This window comes from Giraffa tippelskirchi, chromosome 11 (assembly GCF_054371585.1).
Source record: "Giraffa tippelskirchi isolate mGirTip1 chromosome 11, T2T-mGirTip1v1.2.pri, whole genome shotgun sequence".
Lineage (NCBI taxonomy): Eukaryota > Metazoa > Chordata > Mammalia > Artiodactyla > Giraffidae > Giraffa > Giraffa tippelskirchi.
Genome location: NC_137285.1, coordinates 62,987,445 through 63,014,471, shown reverse-complemented (window position 1 = coordinate 63,014,471; position 27,027 = coordinate 62,987,445). Strand labels below are relative to the sequence as shown.

At 45.3% G+C, this 27,027-nt stretch overlaps 1 protein-coding gene across 5 annotated transcripts in view; it reads right to left on the bottom strand.

Annotated features, from left to right (window-relative positions):
* TRIM2 (tripartite motif containing 2) overlaps positions 1-27,027 on the bottom strand; it is a 179,389-nt gene that overhangs the window by 116,106 nt on the left and 36,256 nt on the right. For 4 of the 5 annotated variants that reach the window (XM_081543667.1, XM_081543677.1, XM_081543666.1 and 1 more), the window contains exon 1: positions 5,012-5,129. The exons of the other annotated variant lie outside the window; for it this stretch is intronic. In XM_081543667.1, the coding sequence (XP_081399793.1) occupies positions 5,012-5,041 (30 nt within the window). In that variant the 5' untranslated portion in view covers positions 5,042-5,129. Of the gene's footprint in view, positions 1-5,011; positions 5,130-27,027 lie in introns of those variants that run through there. 5 annotated transcript variants of the gene reach the window in all.

Genomic DNA, 27,027 nt, shown 5'->3' with positions numbered 1-27,027 from the left:
GGCCTGCCCTGACCAGGTTTATACCAAGGCTTTGAGGATGCTGCAGACTTAAATATCTTCCTCCTACAAAATCACTGCTGATGGTGATTGCAGCCATGAAATTAAAAGACGCTTACTTCTTGGAAGGAAGGTTATGGCCAACCTAGATAGCATATTTAAAAGCAGAGACATTACTTTGCCAACAAAGGTCCGTCTAGCCAAAGCTATGGTTTTTCCAGTGGTCATGTATGGATGTGAGAGTTGGACCATAAAGAAAGCTGAGCGCCGCAGAATTGATGCTTTTGAACTGTGATGTTGGAGAAGACTCTTGAGAGTCCCTTGGACTGCAAGGAGATCCAACCAATCCATCCTAAAGGAGATCAGTCCTGGGTGTTCATTGGAAGGTCTGATGTTGAAGCTGAAACTCCCATACTTTGGCCACCTGATGCAAAGAGTTGACTCATTGGAAAAGACCATGATGCTGGGAAAGATTGAAGGTGGGAGGAGAAGGGGACGACAGAGGATGAGATGGCTGGATGGCATCACCGACTCAATGGGCATGGGTTTGGGTGGACTCCGGGAGTTGGTGATGGACAGGGAGGCCTGGAGTGCTGCAGTTCATGGGGTCGCAAAGAGTCGGACACGACTGAGCGACTGAGCTGAACTAAGCTGACACACCCATCAAGGGTGGACAGCACTGGCCTCCTTGGTTTGGAGGCTGGTGTCAGGCAGCACCTCTGGTGTTGGTGAAGTCAGAGGCTGGCCCTCTGGTGTTGGCGACATCAGAGGCTGGCCCTCTGGTGTTGGCGACGTCAGAGGCTGGCCCTCTCCTGTTGGCGACGTCAGAGGCTGGCCCTCTGGTGTTGGCGACGTCAGAGGCTGGCCCTCTCCTGTTGGTGACGTCAGAGGCTGGCCCTCTGGCTTCCTGTGGTTTCTGTAGAGTCCACAGTTTGAGGGGTTTTCTCTTCTGCCCAACAGCTGCGAAACGTGAAGCGTGCTGTTCCCTCAGCGTCAACTCCTCAGGAAGGTACCGGAAGGCACAACACAGCTGGTCCTTAAAGACTTCCAGACCAGGAAACACTGTCCTTGAAAGGAGACTGCGGTGTGGTCAGGGACTGCGTTCCCAGGTGTGGCTTGAGGTGAGACGATGCTTATCTAAATGGCTCCCAGGGACTCCCCGGGGATGAAATCTCAGTCTACTGTTCTGATTCCCTTTCCCTCTCTCTCCCTGGGACACTTTAATATCCAGGGTGACCAAACCACACGCTCATTAAGTGTGAGTGATGGTGGGAGTGGTATCTCACTTAAAAATTTAAGTAGACAGAAAGTGCATGAAACGCAAGGGATTATAAATGCAAATCAAATTGGGGCTCCGTGCTTTAGGGAGGGAGGCCTTGGAGAGCCAAGGTCACGGGGCTTCCTGTTCTTCAGCCATCTGCAGGGCTAACTTTTCTAAACTCACATGTGTCAGTCTGTGCTGTGGATGTTTCTCAGGCCACTCACCTAGCCCCAGACTTGCTTCCAGCTCGGACCTTGCCTCGCATGTTCTTGCTTCTGTAACTTACAGACTATTTTGAGGCTCTCTGTTTGGAACTTTCTACAGCATCATCTAGAAACCTCAGTCAGAAGGGATGAGTGGGGGAAGGGATGATTCCATGCCATTCTATGGAGGGATGTCTGTATGGTCTATCTTTTCGATCCCCACAACAGCCCAGGGAGGTGGCCGTTATTACCCCACTTTCAGATGAGGAGAAGGAGGACCTGAGCGGTCCAGGGACTTCTCCAGTAGTCCAGGTAGGTCCAAGGTCTCCAGCAGTCACCATACACCGGGAAACCTGGGGTTCAAGTTCTGCTCTGAGCTATGTGCTGGTCTTGGTGCATCTATGGGCTATCCTCCTTTTTACAAAAGTTATTAATAAAAATTTAAATAAACACAGAAGTAGATGATGGATCCCTATACATCCATCACCCTGATAAAACAGTTGTCAAGATCTTGCCACTTACGGAACAATTTTCTTTGGCTTCATTTTCTACCCGTTTTGTCTCATCCAGGATCACTTGTTCACTCACATGTCAGCTTTCAACCAGACTAAGCAAGCTGTTTACTTGCTCTCTGACTCTGGGCCTTTGCACGTGTTGATCCCTTTCACTCAGCTGTTTCCAACCCTGGTACACAGGTGCCCACAAGCCCCACCACGGACCGACCGCGTCAGAAACCACTAGCACTAGGCACCGTTCCTTCCGTGTCCACTGGACCCACTCTTCTCATTCTGCAAGACTTCCTTCTGGAATCCCCCCTCTCTCTACAAAGCCTTCACCTATGTCCCCCGTCTGGCTAGGGTGCTTATTCCAAGCTCCACTGTGCCTCGCACACGCTTCTATCACAGGCTGGACCCAAGAGTGTCTGAGTCAAGCTGTTTCTTTTTACCCCTGTGTTCTTTAGTTTCTCTGCTGCGTGTCATTCCTCCCAGGGTCCAGTCCCACACAGCACAGGTCCACCCATGGTGTGGCAGGGCCAGGCCCAAGCGCCCTCAGCCGCACAGCTGGCCCTTCCTGGGACTTGGCTTGCTGCACAAGGCTGCTGTTCTTTGGCGCTGTTGCTCATTTAAAAGAAGTGGTTCTTGGCTTTCTTTCCCAGCCACCAATTACATTCCCACAGGAGGTCACATTTTGGTTGTGGTGATGGATTCTTGAAAAATTGTGAATATGAATGCCAACTCTATTCCACAGAAACTCCTCACTTCATAACACAAGGTGAGGTACTGTATACCTTCCGAATGATTCACATTTCAGGTCACTTATTAGCTGTGTGACTTTGTGCCAGTTACTTAACCTCTCTGTGCCCCAGTTTCTTTCTTCGTAAAATGAGAACTGTACTTCAGAGGGATTAGGGAGGACTGAGTGAGATAATACATGAAAAGGCTTGGCACATAGTAAGTGCTCAATAAATGATAGGTACTATTTATGTTAGACTTTGTCATCGTCATAGTATTTCATCCATACAGGCTTGTCTCTTTGGTTTCGTAAGTCCGTGAGAACAGCCCTCAGTGTTGGAAAGCTCTAGAAGGCTTCCCTGATGGCTCAGACGATAAAGAATCTGCCTACAATGCAGGAGACTCAGGTTTGATCCCTGGGTCAGCAAGATCCCCTGGAGAAGTGAATGGCTACCTAGTCCAGTATTCTTGCCTGGAGAATTCCAGGGACAGAGGAGCCTAGCTACAGTCTATGGGGTTGCAAAGAGTCGGACATGACTGAGCGACTAACACAACAACAGAGGAATACTACTTTATGTTGTAAATCTTCTATTTTTATCATGAGTATAAATTCTGAACCTAAAAATGATGCTGTGTCTGAAATTTCCAGAGCCTGGCATGCCCACCATCCTGATGAAAGAAGCCAGGCAGGAGCTGCCTTTGTTCACGTGGGATCTCCTGGAATTCATCCCGCGCTCTCACCTCCTCCTCCTGGTTCTTCCTATCTCGTCATCCCCTGGGGGTGCTTGTGGGGTAGAAACAGGAGAATACGATGACCTGAAGGAAGCCAGGATTTGGGAGGCCTGAGGCAGAAGGACAGGGCGACTCACACCTTTTAGCCCTGCATCTCTGGGGCAGCACTGGCAGGGCCAGAAGCTCTGTTCCCCAGGGGGCAAGTCGCCCCCTTGAAGGAGAGCCTGACCGCATTTGGGAATCACCAGCTGTCTTCATACACTGTGCTGAAACACTCTTGATGCTGTGGGTCAAATTCATTAAAAGAAATAAAAAGATTGCATCTGATTTAAGTCTTCCAGGAGCCCTAAATCATGTTGGCTTTAAACATGCTGTGTCTGGATAATAAGTCCTGAGGCCGGGGATTAGGTGAGGTGGGGAGATTTATTAAGCACTAGATGCATTAAAGCCCCATAATTCACCCGTTGTTTTATCTGAAAATTGAACCATACGCCTTCCCCTTTTCAGGCTCCTGTCTATATCAAGCAGAGACTGGGTTCACTGACTTTGCACCGCGAGGCTCATGTGAAAGGCAGGGAGACAAAAGCCTCCCATCAAAGCTGCCATAGTGAGTTTCTGTTCAGCAGGAGGCGGGAATTCGTGAAGCAATTCCCAGGGCTTTAGAGGTCCAGCCCCTCGCCCCTGCGTGCAGCCCGGTAACTGCGCACCTCCTCCCTGCTCGCCTCCTGTGGCCCTCTGCCCTAGGCGAGGTGCCTTACTCCGCCTAAGCGGGGCGGGGGGCATCCATGATGCTGAAATCCGGGACCAGAGGCGGATGCCTGAACGGTTCTCCGCCCTCCCTCTTTCGCGCGGAAACCAGACAGAACCCCCGGGAGGGCTGGCGCAGCCCCTTTCAGGGCTCACTCCCGCCTCTCACGTGATGTCCTCAGGCCCCCCGGGTTTCTTGCTTGCTAGTCACGACAAATGCTCTAATCGCCCCAGGCTTTCCCTCATTCCTGAGCCCCACTGCAGCCGGCCGTAGTACTCTCTGAACACCTTAATGGGGCAGTAAAAACTTTACAGCCTGCAGCTCTAAACCGTTCTCACATTTCTGAACAGAACTATTTATGGCACACAAGATTACTACAGGTCGCCCTTTGAAAACCCCAGAAGATCCTAGACGCATTCAAAGGGGGCTGACTGAGTTACACTGGCCAACAGCTGGCTTAGAAATCCACAGTGGCAGAGCTAAATTCTGTCTGTGAACTGCTACGTCGAAAGAGAAAACAGCCCTTGAGTCTCACGGCATCGCCGAGGCAGCCCCGCGCTTGGCCTCTTCCATGTGGCTTTGGTGTCAACCCCGCTTCCGTGCGTCTCTCCCTGGGTTTTTGCTTCCCTGCTCGGTTCTTGCCTGGGTCTACAGGGATCCCTATGAGCTTCGTCAGCAAATCCAGAGATCCAATCTGTTCCTTCCGTCTTGAGCAGGCAGAAAATTAAAACCAGGAAAAAGCTAGCAACTCGGTCACGACTCGTTTCTCCAAAACAGTGCCCAGGATCCACCAGCGAGCCCCGAAAAAGCACCCCCGCGCCCTTAGCAGCGCCCTTACCGGTATTCCATATCCGCCTCTCCGGTGCATCAGAGACGGGCCCCAGCCTCCCTGGACGTGGGGCCTCGGCGCTCTGCAGCCCACAGACAATCGGGCCCATTATAGTCATCAGGCCGCCGAGTTAAAGGGTGGCCCTTAGAAAAATATAAACAGCTTGTCAGCGCCAGCCAAGGGGGCGGGGCTGCAGCATCAGGGGACAATGGGAGCCAATGACCAGCCTCTCTGGGCTCTGTTAGCTGAAGATATTGTGTTTCATTTTGAAGAAGGGGAGACAGCGAGGAACGCTGAATAAGAAGGGCCAGCCCAGCAGCATGAAAGGGGTCCGAGTTGAAAAGTTTAATCACTGCCCACAGAAGGTCATTTTCAAGGAGGAGTTTGATGCCTCACACATAATAATGCATATTTTTAGAAGTCACAGACATGCGTGTTGCATGAGCCATCTCTGGTCTCCCAGGCTTAATAAATACAGTATTCACTGGGGTAGAAAGGACTTTTTCAATCAAACAGCAAAGCAAAGGAACAAAGTCCAAGGAAGATGCTTTTATGACATGTTTATTTTATTAAATAGAATATCAGATCAATTCAGTTCAGTTCAGTCGTGTCTGCCTCTTTGCGATCCCATGAATCACAGCACGCCAGGCCTCCCTGTCCGTCACCAACTCCCGGAGTCCACCCAAACCCGTGTCCATCGAGTCAGTGATGCCATCCAACCATCTCATCCTCTGTCGTCCCCTTCTCCTCCTGCCCCCAATCCTTCCCAGCATCAGGGTCTTTTCCAATGAGTCCACTCTTCTCATGAGGTGGCCAAAGGATTGGAGTTTCAGCTTCAACATCAGTCCTTCCAATGAACATCCAGGACTGATCTCCTTTAGGATGGACTGGTTGGATCTCCTTGCAGTCCAAGGGACTCTCAAGAGTCTTCTCCAACACCACAGTTCAAAAGCATCAATTCTTCGGCACTCAGCTTTCTTCACTGTACAACTCTCACATCCATACATGACCACTGGAAAAACCATAGCCTTGACTAGACGGATCTTTGTTGACAAAGTAATGTCTCTGCTTTTTAATATGCTGTCTAGGTTGGTCATAACTTTCCTTCCAAGGAGTAAGCGTCTTTTAATTTCATGGCTGCAATCACCATCTGCAGTGATTTTGGAGTCCCCAAAAATAAAGTCTGTCACCATTTCCACTGTTTCCCCATCTATTTCCCATGAAGTGATGGGACCAGATGCCATGATCTTAGTTTTCTGAATGTTGAGCTTTAAGCCAACTTTTTCACTCTCCTCTTTCACTTTCATCAAGAGGCTTTTCAGTTCCTCTTCACTTTCTGCCATAACGGTGGTGTGTCATCTGCATGCATATCAGATAAGTACTTACTACATTTACAGAAAAAATGTTTGATTTGATTGGTTTGTCTTCAGAACTCAGAGAAGTGGGCATATTTTATTTCCCAAATATAAATGCCTCACGTTAAAAAAAATGCTCACAATTGAATCATACCTGCACACAGAAAACAGGACTTAACTCAGTGTATAGGGGAGAAGGCAAAGGCAATGGCTTTTTTCTTTTCTGAACTTAACTAAATGCTACTTATAAAGCTACTAGGCCAGCTTAAATGGTCAAAACCCTATGATAATAACCAAGAACCAGAAAATAAACTGTGGCTTTTTAAAATAAAATTTCTAAATAATACACTGAAGTAAGAATAAGGTTAAGAGCTATTTGGCTGATTTGTGGTATTGTGTAAATTACAGGCGTAAAATCTTTGAGAAAAGCACAGTCGTTACAATTGGGAATAGTTCCCTTATTTATAAAGGAAGCACAATAGCTATCAACATTGACTAGCAGAGAAACAGAAAAATATTGAAATATAAGCATTTCCACAAATTTTGTATCAGGCTTTTCTGATTTTGATTATAAAAAGAATAATCCAAAGACACTATCCTTTCTGATCTATGGTAGTTTAAAAATATTTATGATTCTGCCACTGATGTTTAATTTATATTAATGTGAGACTCTGGTGCATGCATGCATGCTAAATCGCTCAGTCCTGTCTGACTCTTGTGACTCCATGGACTGTAGCCCACCAGGCTCCTCTGTCCATGGGATTCTCCACTGGAGTGTGTTGCCATTTCCTTCTCCAGGGAATCTTCCCAACCCAGGGATCAAACCTGAGTCTCCTGCATTGGAAGGCAGGGTCCTTACCACTAGCACCACCTGGGAAGTGAGACTCCTTAAACTAAAGTGAGACTCCCCTGGCACCTCATCTAAATAGTGCTTTGAGGCTGCTTTGGGTCCTTCTATTCTTCCACTTATTGTAAAGAAGCTGTTACATTTGTATTTGCATGGCTCTGGATTTTAAAGTAAAGGTTACCTTCTGGAAAAGATCTAGTTTTCCTTTAATACTAATTAAGACCCTGTCATAAAAAAAGCTTCAGAACACCAAAAGTATGAAAAAAAGAAAAAAGTAGATAAATCGGACTTCATCAAAATTAAAAACTTCTGTGCATCAATTCTATTGTCAAGAAAGTGAAAAGATTAGGGTTAGGTGTGAACATCATATATCATGTGATATCATGATATCAACCCTTATCATAAGGGTTTAGTATGCAGAATATATAATAAACTCCTATAATTAAACAATTAAATAACCCAATTTAAAAATAAGCAAAGTTCTTGTATAGCGATTTCTCCAAAAATGATGTACCAATGGCCAACAAGCACATGAAATGATGCTCAACATCATTAGTCATTAGGGAAATTCAAATCAAAACACAAAGAGGTGCCATTTCACAACCATTAGGATGGCTATTAAAAAAAACAAAACCAAGTGTTGAGGAGGTTAAGGAGAAACTGGAACCTTTGCAGACTGCTAGTGGGAATGTAAAATGGCTCAGCTACTGTGGAAAACAGTCCTACAGGTCTTCAAATAGTCAAACATAAAACTACCAAGTGACTCGGTGATTCCACTCCTGGGTATATACCCAAGAGAACTAAAAACAGGCACTCAAACAAATACATGTATACTTATGTTCATAGCAACACTATTCACAGATAGTCAAAATGTAGAAACAACCTAAACGCCCATGCGTGTGTGCGTGCTGTCACTTCAGCTGTGTCCGACTGAAACCGTATGGACTGCAGTCCGCCAGTCTCTGTCGATAGAATTCTCCAGGCAAGAATACGGGAGTGGGCTGCCAGGGGATCTCCCCAAACCAGGGGTCAAAACCACATCTTCTGCGTCTCCTGCGTTGCAGGTGGATTCTTTACCTGCTGAGCCACCTGGGAAGTCCCTTGAAACATCCTAAATGCCCATCAACAGATTAACGAACAAACAAATTGTGATATATACATGCAATGGAGTAAAGCCATAAAAAGGAACAGGGTATTGATACAACATGGATGAACTTCAAAACATTAGAGTAAATACAGGAAGCTAGACACAAAAGGTCACATGTTGCATGATTCCATTTGTATGAAATATCCAGACAAATAAGCCCATACAGAATGCAGATTGGTAGCAGCCAGGGAAGGACTGGAAGGAAGAGGGGAAAGGGGAGAAACTGCTTAATGCATGCAGGGTTTATTTTGAAGCTACGTAGAGACAGTAGTTGTATAACTGCAGATGCATTATATGCCGCTGCACTGTTCACTTTAGATGGCTGATTTTATGTTTCGTCTTACTTTTTATAGTTTCTTCTAGGTTCAACAGGAGGCTTCCTTGAAAGGTCATCCCATGAGTATACTGAAGATTTTTTTTTTATTCAATTTATTCAATCATTATTTGTGCATTGTTCAGTATCTGTTAAGCACTGGATACTGTGGGGCAGTGAGTGCCAGGAGACCGATTTGCACCTTCTCTATTAAAGCTGAGAAAGAGCAGGACCACCCAGTGGGGAAAGGAACATGGCAAGCAGGGTGAGAGAAGGAATATTGGGTAAATGGCTGCGACCTGCCAGGTCATCTCACGCTTGATCTCATTTACTACTCAGAACCACCAGGAGTGGAGGTGGTAGGAACGATTATTCCCATATTATGGAGACAGAAAGAGAATCAGAGTTAACTGCCTTCCCAAAGTCGCCCCGCCCATAGGCACTGGAGCAGGTTCTTTCTCTTCTGCCAGCTGCTCCCTGAGCAGAGGTAAGGAGCGGGATCCATTCCCAATGCAGAAGGAAAAATATATAAACGACTTACATTTACTAAGAAGCATTTTAGACATCAAAAAAAAAAAAAAGCAGAGTGGTTCTCTTTCTAGTGGGGTAAAGACACAAACCAGGGAAAAAAATAAAATTGTCAGAGACTCACTCAGAAAGTGTCATCTTCAGAAAACAACCACGTAACTTTAGACACAGAGGGATTTTCTAAGTAATCTGATCAGATACCCTTATTTTTCTGATGGGAAATCTGATGCCCTGCAAAATTAAGTGACGGGCCCAGAGTTACATAGCAAAATAGCAGCAAAACCAGGGCTGGGAATCAAGTTTCTTAACTCCTAGTCCAGCGTTCCTTCTACTATGCCACACACGCAAAATTAAGAAACCAATCCCAGTTTAACCTTTTACCGAGTGGATCTCAAATTCTCTACCTCTCCATAAATTAACAGACATAATAATTCCTACTCTCTGTAAACTCCAAGTGTAACGACCTGCAGCACATATACAACATTCTCCAAGAGTCTACTATTTCTTTCTTCATATAGTTTATTAAACACCAATAAAGAAGAGAGAAATTCACAAGTTATAATTTGGGAAGGACTATATTTGGACTCCGTTGTTTTTAACACAGGTAAGCCTCTTGGAACAGGAAATCAACTGAGAACAAGAAGAAGCAGTAAACAACATAGAAAGAAAATTTTGCCAGGAATTTCATCAAGAAAACACAAGCACACAGGACTGAAACGCCTTGCGCACACTGCCCCCACACACCTCCGAGGCCTGGTCTTTCCTGACCCCCGCATCCCTTGGCCCTGGCCTACTGCTGTTATTAAACACAAGATAATTACAGAGGGAGATGTACGTTCTTTTAAAAGAGGGGCAGATGACATCACTGCTTTCTAAATTTCAAATCGCTCGATTATGCAATTCAGAAAATTGCTATATCCCCTTTGAGAATGCTCATCATCCAATTAAAACTTTGCCCTTGATCCAAAACAGCTACCTCTTAGTCATCCACCTCTTGGCAACCTGAAGCTTCAATTACGCGCAGCAGAGAGAGCTTCACCCAACCCTCCTAAGAGCTGAAGCCCCACATCACCGACTCGGTTCAACAGCGCGCGGTGCCCTCCTTATCAAGCTCCTGAGTTGCCAACATACAAAGCACTGTACTGAAGGAAAACTATTAAACGGTCTACTGATTTTCTTCTTTTTGACTGCACCACATGGCGAGTAGAACCTCTCCCACCAGGGATCGGGGAGCGGGGGAAGCACAGAGTCTCAATCACTGGGCCACCTAGGAAGTCCTGATTTTTTTTTTTAAGTGATGCACATATAATATTAGATTCTCATGTTAGGACAGCATACAGTTAATGGAACTGAGTAGTTAAAACAGAGGTCCTTTGGATAAAATGTGGATGAATGGTCAGATCCCTTAAGTCTTCTCAGAAGAGTCTGAAAAGTATAAACTTCTAAGACTAAATTCTTTACTTTCTTTTTTATGGAAATAAAGGTGATGCATAGGTATTAATAACATGGCTTAATAAAGAGGAGAAGCTGAAGGTTTACCCATCACTGACATTGAAGGACTTTGCAGAAAGAAGGAATGAGCGTTAAAATCTTTTCGTGACTTGACAAGGCTTTTGATTTTGTTCTGCTTAGCTATTCCTCAATGCATTGTCAGTTATGGACGAAAACCATTCATTCTTTGGTCTGCCCACAACCTGATAAAGAGGTAAAAATTCTAAACACATTTCACTAAACTTTCAGCATCCTCAGATACATTTGTTCTTTTCAGATGAAGCAGTTTATGACTAATATGTGGATATTACATATTTATTATTGTATATGAATTATTTGTATTTTTCTGAGAAAGACAGCAATTGTAAGGATTAAAGTCAGTTCATATGAAGTTAGGCTATTAAGAGGGCCCTACTAACCACACATCAACATGAATGAACTTTATTTTTCCTATCATGCTGGTGGATTGTTACAAGCCTCCTATAGTCTTTTGCTCTGTCCCCAAATGCCAAATGGCTCACATTTGCAAAATAATGCATAAAATTAGACTCTAACTGTGGAAATGATCAGTAAATCAACTTACACGGTGTACCAAGTAACGGCCTTGGGTCCATTTGCCATCACCCAGTCCACTGAGCTAAATCATGGCAACTTTTGACACCACAAAGTTGAAGATCATGAGGGGATTCGCTGAAAACCTAGCTCAGAGTTAATCTCAGGACCCATAAGGAAAGGTCCTTCTAAGAATAGTGCAGTGTTTTCACCAATAACCCACATAATGGAAGCAAATGTATCATTAATTTTAAGGAAACTACAAACTGACCCATCCCTTCGGAAGTGGGAACAGAGGGTGGTCCAGTGACTGAGACTCTGTGCTCCAAAGCAGGGTCCTGGGTTTGATCCCCAGTCAGGGAGCTAGAGCTCATATGCTGCAACTAAAAGATCCTGCAGGACATAACTAAGACCTGCAGACAAAAAGTGTGTTAAGAAATAGGAGCAGAACTTAATAATAGAGGAACAGTATGTGTACAGCATCTGCTATACGCCAGGTGCTGTTACAGGAACATACACATGTATTAACTCATTCAATCCTCCCAGCCAACCCTAGGCAACAGGTACTCACAGTCATTTCTCAGACAAGGAAACTGAAGGTTAGAGAAGTTAATGAATAACTCTCTAGTATAAGCAGCCAAATGCTAAGAAAATAAAATTCTAACAGGACTAATTCAGAGGAGGAAAAACAAACAGCAGAAATAAGATATGGGTGGGAGGCAGGGCAGTTCCCTGCCAGTCTGGTGATTAGGACTTGGTGCCCTGGCGCCATAATCCCTGATGGGATTATGCTGTGCAGCACAGGCCAAAAAAAAAAAAAAAGCCCACAAAAAGAGAGAAATAAGATATAGGGTTATAACTAAATTAACGATAGTAAGGAATAAAAATACCTAGGGGCTCTGCATTCACTTGCTAGGGCTGTTATAACACATTTCTATAAGTGTAAAACAACACAAATTTATTCTTTTACAGTTCTGGAGGCCAGAAGTCCAAAACCAAGGTGTTGACAGAGCTGGTTTCTTCTGGAGGCTTGGCGAGAATCTGTACCGTACCTCTCTTCCACCTTGTGGTGGGTGCCAGCAGCTCTTGGCTTACAGCCACGTCACTCCAGTCTCTGCCTCTGTCTTCACACTGCCTTTGATTTGGCATACCTGCCTCTTCTCCTTTGATGTCTTTTTAAGACCACTTGTTATTGGATTTAGGGTGGGCCCTAACTAACCCACAGTGATTGCATTTTGATATGTTTACCTTAATTGTAGCTACCAAGACTCTTATTCCAAATAAGTCACATTGAAATATTTATGTATGTATTTATATACTTCTATATCTATTTGGCTGTGCCAGGTCTTAGTTATGGCAGGTAGAATCTAGTTCCCTAAGCAGGGATGGAACCTGGGCCCTCCCCGTTGGGAGCATGGAGTCTCAGCCACTGGATCACCAGGGAAGTCCCAACGTCATATTTGAGGTTCCAAACGAATATATCTCCAGGGCCAGGGAGGGTTCCTCATATCGGAAAGGGATTCAGGGGAAGTGTGCTGTGCAAAGATGTTTCTGTGGGCGTGCGCACATGTGTGCTAAGTACTTCAGTTGTGCCTGACTCTTTGCGACCCCAGGGACTGTAGCCCACTGGGCTCCTCTGTCCATGAGATTCTCCAAGCAAGAATACTGGAGTGAGTTGCCATGCCCTCCTTCAGCGGATCTCCCTACAGGGATAGAACCATGTCTCTTGAGTCTCCTGCACTGCAGGCAGATTCTTTACCACTGGTGCCACCTGGGAAGCTCAAACTTGTTTCTACCACTTAAATCCAAAACTAAAAAAAAACAAAAACGAAAAAACAAAGAAGAAAAGAAATCATGTATTGAATCTTAGGAAAAGCCTTAAGAAAACAACCCCAAATAACAGATTTATAGGTTTGAACATCCCCAGTTTTTTGCGTCTATTTTGATAGCTTTGACATAAACGTGCACCTGTGAAATTGTTACCGCCATTGAGATAGGAAGATTTCCATCTCCTCCAAAAGCTTCCGTGTGTCCCTTTATAATCCACCTTCCTGCCCCTTCCTGCACCCCAGCCCCAGCCCCAGCTAACCATGGATCTACTTTCTGTTACTAGCGATTTATTTACTTATCTAGTATTTTAATTTCAAGTGCCATCATACAGACTATACTTTTTTGTTTGGCTTCTGTGTTAGTCTGTTCAGGATGCTAGAACACAATACCACAGACTGAGTGGCTTGTAAACAGCAGACATTTATTTCCCTCAGTTCTGGAGGCTGGAAGTCCAAGATCAGGGCAGCAGCACCCGCGGGTGAGGGCCCTCCTCCTGGTCATAGAGCTCTAGCTGTACCCTTACGGGGTGGAAGGGGGTAGGGAAGTCTGAGGGAGCTCTTTTATACCAGCACTAATCCACTCTCATGGCTTAATCACCCCGCAAAGTCTCAACCCTAACATCATCATCACATTGGGCATCAGGATTTCAACATATGAATTGGGTAGGGGAGAAGACATTCAGATCCTAACATCATCATCACATTGGGCATCAGGATTTCAACATATGAATTGGGTAGGGGAGAAGACATTCAGATCATAGAAGCTTCTTTTCTTCCTCATTTTTCTGAGGTTCACCTGGGTTGTTGGGAGTATGAATAGTTGTTCAGTTGCTCAGTTGTGTGACACCATGGACTGCAGCATGTCAGGCCTCCCTGTCCTTCACTATCTCCCGGAGCTTGCTCAAACTCATGCCCATTGAGTCAGTAATGTTATCTAGCCTTATCATCCTCTGCCGCCTTCTCCTTTTGCCCTAAATCTTTCCCAGCATCAGAATATCTTCCAATGAGTTGGCTCTTCGCATCAGGTGGCCAAAGTATTGGAGCTTCAGCTTCAGCATCACTCTTTCCAGTGAATAGTCAGGGTTGATTTCTTTTAGGATTGACTGGTTTGATCAACTTGCTGTCCAAGAGACTCTCAAGAGTCTTCACTAGCACCACAATTTGAAAACATCAATTCTTCAATGCTCAGCATTTTTTGTGGCCCAACTGTCACATCTGTACATGACTACTGGAAAAGCCATAGCTTTGACTATAGGGACCCATGTCAGTAAAGTGATACCTCTGCTTTTTAATATGCTGTCTAGGTTTGTCATAACTTTCCTTCTAAGGACCAAACGTCTTTTAATTTCATGGTTGCAGTCACTGTCTGCAGTGATTTTGGAGCCCAGGAAAATAAAATCTGTCCCTGCCTCCACTTTCTCCTCCTTCTATTTGCCAGAAAGTGATGGGACTGGATGCCATGATCTTAGTTTTTTGTTTTTAGTTTACTTATTTTAATTGGAGGATAATTACTTTATAATATTGTGGTGGTTTTTACCATACACTGACATGACTCAACTATGGCTGCACATGTGTCCCCCCATCCTGAACCCCTCTCCCACCTCCCTCCCCACCCCATCCCTCTGCGTTGTCCCAGAGAACCAGTTTTGAGTGCCCCGCTTTATGCATTGAACTCGCACTGGTGATCTACTTTACATATGATAATATACGTGTTTCAATGCTATTCTCTCAAATCATCCCACCCTTGCCTTCTCTCACAGAACCCAAAAGTCTGTTCTTTACATCTGTGTCCCTTTTGGCGCCTTGCATATAGGATCACTGAGATCTTGTTTTTTTTTAAATGTTGAGTTGTAAGCCAGATTTTTCACTCTCCTCTTTTACCCTCATCAAGAGGCTCTTTAGTTCCTCTTCACTTTCTGCCATTAGAATGGTATCATCTGCATATATGAGGTTATTTATATTTCTCCCAGTAATCTTGATTCCAGCTTGTGATTCATCCAGCCCAGCATTTCACATGATGTATTCTGCATAGAAATTAAATAAGCAGGGTGAAAATAAGCAGGAATCCCATCACCTCCACTCACTTTGTTAGTAGTAATACCTAAGTCCCACTTGACTTCACACTCCAGGATGTCTGGCTGTAGGTAAGTGATCACACTATTGTGGTTACCTGAGTCATTAAGACTTTTTTTTGTATAGTTCTATGTATTCCTGCCATCTCCCCTTAATCTCTTCTGCCTCTGTTAGGTATCAATAGTTCATACTTTTTTATCACTGTGTTGTCCTATTATATGAACACAGCACAGTTTGTTAACTCACTTCTTAAAAGATTTTTGGTCAATGAATTAATCTGATATTGCAAGATTGGAGGAGAGATGAGGGAACATGAAGGATAATTTCTCAGATCTGATCTGGGTTTTCTTCTTTCCTTCCTCCTTCTCTCTCTGTGCCTAACCTCCAGGTCACTCTCACATGCTCAGGCCATGCCCACACTTCTTTCCCCAGTCCTCATTGCTTCAACCATTGGCCATTTGCTGCTAGATTCCAAGTTGGGGTGAAGGGTCCCAGTTAGGCAGCAGTTGGAGCCTAATTTAGATGCTTCTCATTCTCATCAGCCTCTCCTGAGGCCTGCCCTTCTCCCCACGTCTACCTGGGTCCCCCACCCCCCTGCTCTCACTTGCATTGCCCTCCTTACTTCTATTTGCCTCTTCTGAGTCGCCTACGTCAACTCTCCAACACCTGGATGTGGTCCACTGCCTCTTCCCCAGCATCCATGCTCAATAACCTTGCCCGGAAGGCATGCTATTGTTGGCCCCAGCCCAAATCTGCGCAGTTTGGGGGCTTCTGCTAGATGTATGTCAGTTACTTAATGAAGAGAGGCAGCCTGGTAGTGTTCGAGAGCACAGTCTCTGCAGTAGGCCACTGCGTCTCAGCTGTGGTCCGGAGGCACCTGTTTCCTCATTAATAGCTTGGGGACGGTAATAGTCCTACTTCATACAACCGTCATGAAGATTAGAGGTATATTTGTAAATAATTTAGAACAGTGTTTAGCACTTAGTAAGTACTGCTGACAAAAGTCCATATAGTCAAAGCTCATTTTTCCAGTAGTCATGTACAAACGTAAGAGCTGGACCATAAAGAAGGCTAAGCACCGAAGAACTGATGCTTTCAAATGGTAGTGCTGGAGAAGAATCTTGACAGTCCCTTAGACAGCATGGAAATCAAACCGGTCAGCCTAAAAGAAATCAGTCCTGAATAGTCATTGGAAGGGCTGATGCTGGAGCTGAAATTCCAATACTTCGGCTACCTGATGTGAAGAGTGGACTCATTAGAAAAGACCCTGATGCTGGGAAGGATTAGGGGCAGGAGGAGAAGGGGACAGCAGAGGATGAGATGGGTGGATGGCATCACCGACTCACTGGACCTAAGTGTGAGCAAGCTCTGGGAGATGGTGAAGGACAGGGAAGCCTGGCGTGCTGCAGTCCATGGAGTCACAAAGAGTTGGACACGACTGAGTGACTGAACGACAACAAAGCATTATATATGTTTTTCATAAAATAAAGATAAATGTTCAAGTGCTCTTTCTCACCACAAATAATTCTATGTGTATTCACAGATTTATTCATCCAAAGATTATTTATTGAGAGTCTCTCTGTGCCAGGAAGTCTTCTAAGCGCTGGGGAATAAAGCAGTGAACACAACATAACACAAACTACTTTCTACTAGGGAAGACAGACAACACACGAATTAACATCTGAAAATACAGACTATGTCTGTTAAGTGCTACGAGGAAATATATAGCAGTCTAAGAGGAGGTCTTGGAATTCCCAAGGGTGGGTTGGAGTGGGCTGAGCTGAACAAAAGAGCTGCAGTTAGGCCAATCAGGAGAGGTCTTGCTGGGAAGGCACTCTCTCAGGGAAGACCCGAATGTGCTCAGGGAGAGTGCCTTGGGCTGTCTGCAGAAAGTGCATCCTTGGCAATGGAAATAACAGGGACAGAGGCCCAGAGGCCCTGGCACCTAGTGGTCCAGGGGCCATTGTGGTTTGGCTGACTGTGGATGGGCACAGTTTGTTGACTTTTCATTTTATATGTTCTACGTGCAGTTGGAACCTCTTGATCTTGATGTTTAAATTTAAAAATGTCTTTTGACATTCCACACCCCGCCCCCAAATGTTTAGAGATTGAGACTTTGATGGAATTTAGAGCCTCAACACTTTTCAGCGTACAGATACAATGCTGGACATGGTGATATAGAAATGCAATGAGCCGACAGCATGGCCCTGTGGTTACACAACCGCCGCAATGCTGGGATGCCTGGGAAGCAGTGGGCGCTGGGAATGAGCCTCTTATCCTCAGAGCTTCACTAGATGACTGACTGCTGAGATCTGGGTTGAGCATCCAAAGAGGAATTTGGAGATACTTGAGGAGCTCGGCAGAGTAACTAAGATAATAAAAGAACTGGAAAATAAATTCAGAGGGGACATTTTAGGAACTGAGCATGCAATTCCTTAGCTGAAAGAAGAGATGCTTATGTGTTCTTATCCATTTTCACTGAGAACAAATCGGAAGAAAATTGGCTTAACTTGCAGCAAGATGACTTTAAGGATATTTGTAAAACAACCACCAAGCAAAAACAAAACAAAACAAAACAAAAGAAAAACACTGCAGACTGTTTGACTCCCAGTCTCTAAAATTACTGAAAGGAGGCTAAGTCGCTTCAGCTGTGTCTGTTTGTGATCCCATGGACTGCAGCATGTCAGGCTACCCTGTCCTTCACCATCTCCCAGAGTTTGCTCAAACTCATGTCCACTGAGGTCAGTGATGCCATCCAATCATCTCATCCTCTGTAACCCTCTTCTCCTTTGCCTTCAATCTTTTTGAGCATCAAGGTGTTTTCTAACATATATATACACTCCCCTTCCTTTTAATACATACATACACACACACACACACACACACACATATTTCTACCTGTAATTTTTAACCTTGTTATCAGATTAACTTATTTCTAGAACTATGTATTATAAAGCAAATCAGTAATTTAAAAACTGCAAAAAAAAGGAAGCTTAGCTAACATCTCCCTAGAATTCTGCCTAATGGCAGAAAATCTGAGTACATTTCTCCAAGTATAGCTTATTTGAGTTCCACTGAACTTCTGTGGTACACTGAATCAGTTATACACTATGCAATTCTAATTAAAAAAAATTTAAGCTTAAAGATACCCATGTTCCTCGTTATTGTGTTCTAGACATCCACTTGGTGGTAGCTGCCCAATTTAGAGTCATTTCTCCTTCTCTGGAATGGCCTATGATACAGAGGTGGCCCCCGAGGGAGCTGGTCTTTCTTGGCCTTTGGATGGAATCGCTGGCAGAGCTTTGGTAGCTTTTTCTGTCACAAGCAGGTAACTAAAAGCTTCTGACAACAGTCCATGTTTATAGAGACCCTACTGTGTGTCACACAGTTCTGAGATCACTAAAGCATTATTCCCTTCAGCCTGACAACTTTATGAAGCATTGTTAGAAATGTAACATTGTACAGGTAAAAGTTTAAAATACATGTGGCTGATTCATGTCGATGTATGGCAAAAGCCATCACAATATTCGATGCATGAGACAGGGCGCTCAGGGCTGGAGCACTGGGATGACCCTGAGGGATGGGATGGGGAGGGAGGTGGGAGGGGGGATCAGGATGGGGAACACATGTGCACCCATGGCTGATTCATGTCAATGTATGGCAAAAACCACTACAATATTGTAAAGCAATTAGCTTCCAATTAAAATTAATTAATTAATTAAAAAATAAATTAATTAATTAACAAAAAAAGAAATGGAAAGGGAGAAAATATAACACATGTTAATCCAATCTTTCAAAAGAACAGAGTGCACTAAAAATCAGAGCTAGATCATTCATAAAAGTCTTCTGCAAGAAGCAACAAAGAAAGGAGCATAATAATTAAATTAACTACGGAAAAACCAAAAAAGAATAGAGAAATCAAAGAAGAATTAAATGTAAAAGTGTAGTTGTAAATAAAACTAAATTTGAAATAAAAAATATGTATGTATATGGATTTTACCAAAAAATTAAAAATATAAAAAATAAATAGGTGAAGGTGTGCTGAGCATTTTTAATACCAGGTAAATCTCATTCAGTAATTTGAATGCCTTGTAAAGCAAAAAGCACAAACAATAACAGGGAAAAACTGGTAAATAGAACTGTATCAAAATCTAAAGACAACTGGTCTTCTGGGGACCTCTTTGGTGGTCCACTGGTTAGGACTCTGTACTTTCACTGCTGTGGCCCAAGTTCAGTCTCTGATCACAGAACTAAGATCCCCTGCAAGCCATGCAGGGTGGCCAAAAAAGAAAATCTGGTCTCTAAAAGACACCATTAAGAAAACTAAAAGGCAAACCACAGACTGGAAGAAAATATTAGCAACTATACCTGACAAAGAACTTGTATCCAGACCATATGAAGACTCATACAGTCCAATAATCAGAAAACAAATAACTCAATAAAAAAATTGGACAAAAAATTTGAACAGGCACTAACAACAGAATGTATTGAACGGTCAATAAGCACATAACGGGACCTGCCTGGTGTCCCAGTGGTCAGGAACCTGCCTTCCAATGCAGGGGAATGGGTTTCATCCCTGGTCAGGGAACTAAGGGGCTTCCCTCTAGCTTAGTCTGTAAAGAATCTGCCTGTAATGCAGAAGACCTGGGTTTGATTCCTAGGTTGGGAAGATCCCCTGGAGAAGGAAATGGCAACCCACTCCAGTATTCTTGCCTGGAGAATCCCATAAACAGAGGAGCCTGGCAGGCTACAGCCCATGGGGTTGCAAGAGCTGGGCATGACTTAGCGACTAAACCACCACCACCAGGGAACTAAGATTCCACAGGCCTTGGGGCAAATAAAGCTGCCTGCTGCAACTACTGGTTCCACGAACCTGCAGCTAGAGAGGAGCTCGTGTGCCATAACAAAGATCTTGCATGCTACAACCAAGGCCCAACTCAGCCCAGAATAAATAAACAAATATTAAAAAGTAAGCACATAAGATGCTCAACATCATTAGCTATCTGGAAGATGGAAATTAAAACTGCAATGAGAGATACCACTATATAACCACTAGAATAGCTAAAATGAAAAAGTCTAACATCGACATTACCAAAAGTTGTCAAAGATGTAGAGCTGGAATTCTTATACACTGCTTGTAGGAATAGAAAATAAAACAACCACTAAAGGAAAACATTTTGATGATTTGTTATACAGGTAAACATAGATGTATCATACAACCCAACAATTCCCACTCCTAGGTAATTATCCAGAAGAAATAAAATCTTGTCTAATAAATATTTGCAACAGAATGTTCATAGCCCATATCTGGAAAAAACCCAGATGTTCATCCATAAGAGGACACTATGGAAAATAAACTATGATATATCCATGCAATAGAGCACTATTCGGCAATAAAGAGGAAGAAACTGCTGACACACACAACATAGATAAATCTCAAAAATATTACGGTAGTGAATGAAGCCAGACACCGAAGAGTACGTACTGCGTGGCTCCATTTGTGTGAAAGTCTATCAGGTGCCCATCGGCCTGCAGTGGCAGACGGGAGAAGCGCAGTGCTTCCCCGGGGCTACAGGAGGATGGAGTGTGGCTGCCAGGGGCACAGGCGACTCCGGGGGATGGCGGAGACACTGCGCGTCTTGACGGTGCGGTGGGTACGCAGGTGCAGACAGGTGGACACAGCATGCCACCTGCTCTGTGAGTAACAAGGGAGGTGACTGCAGCCACCCTCATCTGTGCATCCGGAGGGGGTCTGGGATGCAGAAATTATGATGCTGGCTCGAGATGGCTAAGGTTCTTCTCGAAGAAATGACCTCAACCAAGCCCCGATCTTGCATCTTCCCATACACAGAAAAGCGCTAAGTTCATTAACTTGAGATGTCCGTTTTTCTTTAATTAACAGTGATGTTTCTGATGGTCCGACTACTTGGTTTTTGTTGCAAAAACTAGACATCTCAACCCACTCCAGTATTCTTGCCTGGAGAACCCCATGGACAGAGGAGCCTGGTGGGCTACAATCTATGGGGTCGCAGAAGACTTGGACACAACTTAGTGACTAAATAACAACAAATAACAACAAATTGTCAGCTTGGTGTGTAATCTTCCCAAAATTTTTAAAGTGAGAGATGCTTAACTGTACAATACCACACACAAACACACACTCCTGAAATTGCCTTTTCATTCTTATTTTGGAGACCTTTCTATATCGCCAGGGATACATTCACCTCATTCTTTTTTTTTATTGCCCTGAATTTTATTATATTTTCAGCTGTTACTTGCTTTTAATGTTGAACAGAGTAACAGTCTTATGAAATACAGTTGGAGGTGTGATTGGGGCCTTATTTCAAAAAGGCTTAGCAGATTGGTGACATAATTATGTAAACACAAGCATGATTGAAGGTGTTTGATCTGGATTATGGAAAGATGAATAAGATATTTTAAGATTGAAAAAAAAAAAAACCCAAAACCTAGGCATCCTGGCTCCTCCCTTACCTCTTCTGAACAGTCTCTCAGGGCTATCTGAGGGCTGGCTCCCAGACTTAGGTCCTCAGCTAGTCTACCAGATAAAACATAATCCTCCACTTGTAGGCTGTATTTTTCTTTTTCCAGTTGACATACACTTGTCAAAGCTCAATGATCTATGCACCAAAAACAGGTGCAGTTTATTGTAAGTTAGACCTCTGAACAGAGGCAATTTTACCTCTTCCGGTGTGAGGACAACAACCCTGACTCCTTGCTTTACTGAGGGCTTCTCCTTTCCTGGTTCCTTCATGCTTTCATCCTGGAAACCTGAGTGGAGCTATGAGGGAAGACTGAATTTTTTTTTCTTCTAGATTGTACTTCCTTGTCCCAGGGCTTGTGAGGTTTCTGACCTTCTAGAGTCACCCTCAGGAGGGAGAATTGGGGAAAGATGGTCACAGTGTTTTGGTACAGATAGAACAGGACACTGGTACCCTAGGGGCCCGGCAGGGGTCTGAAGCTGGCATTTGTCTCCTGGAAAGCTTCTGGGGGCCTTGGAGGTTGCTGGGTTGGGAACCCCGGTTGGAATTCCCATGATGCGGCTGCTGCTGAGCATCAGGGCCTCGTCACTCAGGGTCAGCCTCACGCAGACTCTCCCTTTGTCAAGGCCCGACCCCTCCTCCTCTCCTAATCATCGTCTCTGGAGCCAGGCCTCTTGACATGGCTCCCATGGACCCTCAGGAGACACAGGCTGGCCCCACAGCTGGGGGCAGCAGGGACCCCTGACGTCACCATCTCCCTCTCCCCTGCTCTCACGCCAGCACTTAGGCTCTTAGAGCATTTGGGGTGAGTGTCAAATTTGGACAGGTCCCCTTGAATTTCCCTTTGTCACGGGGTGTAAAGTGAGCAGGAAGCACCCCTTCCCTCTGCCATGGGTGGGGGCTGGACAGGGAGGCTCATACACTGCCGACCGACCCAAAGAGGCACAGAAGGCCTCCTGGTGGGTGACGGGCTTAGGGCCACGAGACAGGCCAGCCCCCACCTTCATACGTCCATCCCAGAGAGCTTGCCTTGCTTTTGTTCCTGAGTGTGGGTAGCATCTACTGAATTTTTCTTGATCTTTGGAGCCTCTGATTTCACTGACACAGACAGCATACTGTGTTAGCATTTTAGTTACATCTATAAGATTGGTGACTGTAAATACCTACAAATAAATCCTGATACTTCCATGAAAATACTACTCCAACACTCTGAAATTCAAATTTACCATCTTTATGACATGGTAATAGATTCTTTAATTAGAGTTACCATCATACAGAATTTTCTCTTTGTAAACAGCATGTTTTACAAGCATGATTGGAATTTTTAATATTGGAAACTTTTTTTTTTTACAGTACAAGAACAGCCTTCACTATAACTTTTTGTGGCAAGGGAACTTTCTTAGAAACAATTGATTTTTCTGAAAAGTACCAATAAATGTAATACCATCAATTTATTTGGGCAACTCTGACAGTTCGTGTATTCTTTAGACCAGCTTCTCCATGTAGGCAAATCTTATTTTCTCAATCTTTCTCTTCTGGTTGTTTCTTAGGGTCTGGAAGAGCAGGCTCCTCTAGATTGGAAGAGAGATGGGTGGCAGACAGGGAGTGGCTCTAATTTAGTCAGAATTCAGGGAAGAAAGGCCCCGGCTCAGGAGAGCTGTGTTCCCTTTCAGTGACTTGGCAGCTGGGACAATACTTGAAAAGCCGCCTTCAGGTGCACTGGTGGCATCTTAGATTCTGTGTAACTCTAGAAGATTCTGTCGCGGGCTGTCCCCTGAGCCCCGTCAAGAATTCCTTCCACAGTGACAAAGCATGAGACTGAGGCTCTTCCAGTTCCTCTTACAGGTTTTATAAAGAGGATATGGTTCAAATTTTTAAAGATTCACCTGAGGCTGAAGCACTGTTTCCTTAACCCTCCACATTTCTTCTGCTTCAAAACCATGAAATGGTGAAGATATCACATCCCATCTTTAATCTCCAGTTTGAGTCAGCCTCCCTGCATCACAGAAGGTCAGAGCCGCATGTAACCCTAGAGGCCCTTACGTCACAGATAAGGAGACCGTGACCCAGGGAGGCCCAGTGGCCCAGTTCCCACCGGTCGGATCAGACTGCAGACCCGCCAGGCTGTCCCCAGGGCTCTCAGCGTCCGCCCTCTTGATACCTGGGCTGGAGAATTCTGCGTTGTAGGATGTTTAGCAGCATCCCTGGCCTCTACCCTCTTCTCCCTCCTCCACGGTATCAGCCCCAAAAATCTCCAGACACTGCCCGATGTCCTACGGGGGTGGGGGAAGAACCAGCCCTGGTTGAGAACCACTGGTCTGGCAATTCCGTCGGCCCCCTGCCCACAGTGATAAGGGATGCCCAGTTTTAATGACAACAGTCATCATGGGACTTTCACGACAACTGGTGGCTGTCAGTGGCTAAGTGGCTTCTTTAGCCAGTGGCTAAGACTCTGTCCTCCCAATGCCGGGGGTCTGGGCTCGATCCCTGGTCAGGGAACTAGATCCCACATGCCACAACTCAGGATCCCACATGCTGCAACCAAGACCGGGCACAGTCAAACAAATAAACACATATTTAAAAAAGAAATAAATAACAATGGTTTGGAGAAGAAAATGCCACCCCACTCCAGTATTCTTGCCTGGAGAATTCCATGGACAGAGGAGCCTGGCGGGATGATGGGGTCACGGAGAGTCAGACACGACTGAGTGACTAACACACACACACACACAACAATGGCTGCCTCCACAAGTGCCCCTTCCTGAGGTCCCTTCCCCCAGCCCACTGCTAATTGAACCCAACCTTTCTCATCCAACTCCTCCTCAGTGAGAAAGGAGCCCTGGGTGGCTTAAGAGGCCTGCAGGAATTGGGTTTCCTCACATGATTTCCTGTCTCTGTACAGCCTCCCCGACTGCTTTCTGAGCTTGAGTGTAGAGGTGTGTCCTCCTTGAGGGTGTAACTCTCCCCACAGCCACCCCCACTGCTTTCAGTGCTAGGGACACAGCAGAAACACGACCAAGGCCACTGGCTGAACAGCTCTTAGGGAGGCTCAGCCCTGTTCAACTTAGGGAGGCTCAGCCCTGTTCAAACACACAGGCACAGCTGCTTGGATCACACATGTGAATATCAGAGAAAAGGTCAAAGGATCAGCCCCTGGAAAGGGACTGAAGGGCAATCCCACTACAGCTCAAGACCCAAAGAGGCATCTGGAGAACCTGCAGGCCATGAGCACTGGGGTGGGGCAGGGAGAGTCGGGGGTGAGGGTGGGGACGGTCTTTAAGCTCGACATTCCTTTTCACTTGATGTAAGTAAGGCTGGAATTGAGTAAACCTGAGGTGAGAAGACCAATACAGCAAAAATGAAATTACTCCTGAGATTTGCAAGTGCACATGATAAGTAAATAGCTGTACGATGAGGAGTCTGTCACTTAAGGAATAACTATATTAGGTGCTCTTTAGGTCAGAAAGCTTTTATGGAACTCTGCTGTCAGGAGACTACAGCCAGTGAAAGAAACGTTCATTCATTCATTTTTCCATTCACCCATTCATTTTGGAATTCATTCAATAAATACTTGGGAAGAATGTATGTGTAATTCCATGGATCACTGTGGAACTGTGTTGCTGAGGCAACATCAGAATGCCCAGCTAGGGAATTTATCTTGGAAAATGGTAATTGAAAATGGACACTCCTTGACTCCCCAGACAAGGCACGGCATCCCCACCGCAGGGAAGATGATGACGGGGCAGATGGGTGCTCGGGGTGGCGACGCAGCACCAGGGGTGAGAGGGTTCTCATGTCTGAGAGACTCCACACCACTTCCTGAGGACAGGAAAGAACAGCAGCGCTGCTGGTAACATCCTGAATTCTAGAGCACCCATCCTAGCCAAGCACATGGAGGACTATCACTGTGAGGCCAATCACGGTGAGCAATGCTGAACCCATCCGTCCTTACACCTGGGATCCAGAGCCCGTTCGGGCTGCTGCTGGGGAGAAAGAGGTCGCCTCGAAGTGCCCAGGGGACGTCCTGTTCCTCAAGCTACTCCTTATCCTCACGGTTATGGAATATTCGTTTCCCCACCCTCAATTCATACCTTGAAGCCCTGATTCCCATATGGCCCTATTTGAAGATGGACCCTCAAGGAAGTAATAAAAGTTAAAAGAGGTCGTAAGGGTGGGTCCCTGATCTGACAGGATTAGTGTCCTCGTAAGAAGAGACAACAGAGCTCTGCTTTCTCTCTCTCCACTGAGGACACAGCAAGAAGGTGGCCGTCTGCAAGCCAGGAAGAGAGACTTCTCCAGAACCCAGCCATACTGGTACCCTGATCTCAGACATCTAGATCTCAGGCTTGTGAGGAAATAAATTTCTGTTGCTTAAGCCACCCAGGCTGTGGTATTTTGTTATGGTAGTCCTAGAAAACAAATACAGTCCAGGCAGAATGGCTGCCCAGGGTAAAAGACCCTTGGTTCACGCACTCCACTCCAGAAACTCATCGCCGTGCAGCCCAGCATTACACTACTGAGAGGTACTTCATGCTTTACCGTGAAGCTCTACCGAATCTCTGTGAGGTTGGCAATCGTTATCCTCACTTTGCAGATGAGGAATAGGAGGCTTAAAACAGTTAAGCAAGTTTCCCAAAATAAGACTGACCTGCGTGGTAGAGCTGGAATTACACAGAACACAGTTCTGAAAGCTTCTATGGTCATCTGACCCACACCTGCAAGGGATGCTAACCTCTGCTGGGATGTCTTTCTCATTGTGAATCTCTGACTTTCTTGCTTATTCCTTCGTAGGGTGCCCTAGGCTCTCTCTCACCCACAGGCCAAGCCCCTGCATTCCTTGGCCTCTCTCCTAACTAAGCGTCCTACACACGGTTGCAGACTCGGATTGTACTTATCTGACCCTGATCCTGCATCATCCTCTCCCTTCCTCTGCAGCTCTTTGGACCATCCTGTCTTAGCCCGTGGGTGTAGCTCAGGTTCATAGCACCTGTGTGCGGAGCTCCAGCCGAAAGTGTGGTCCCCATCCCTGTTTCGACCTTCCCATCCCTGTTTCGACCTTCGTCACCTTCTCAATGCAGCCCTCCTCCCCCCCTCATGGACGCCCTCAGCAGATGTCTCTTTCTTCTGATTCGCACAGTGCGTACCCTCCAAGAACATTCATCATCCTGCTGGGGCCCCAGGGCTTTGTCATGGGAATGGGAAATAATGCAGTTGTGAAATCATGGAGACGAGTGTGAGGGTGAGAAGCAGCCCATTCATCGTTTCCCAAGGATGACACAGACACAGAGGCTGTATGTGCAGAGAGAGGCACAGTGCACCAGCAGAGGCAGGAAAGGTCCCAGAGCAAATGGCATCTGAGACATCATCATGTGGTGGGGCTCACACTTTGG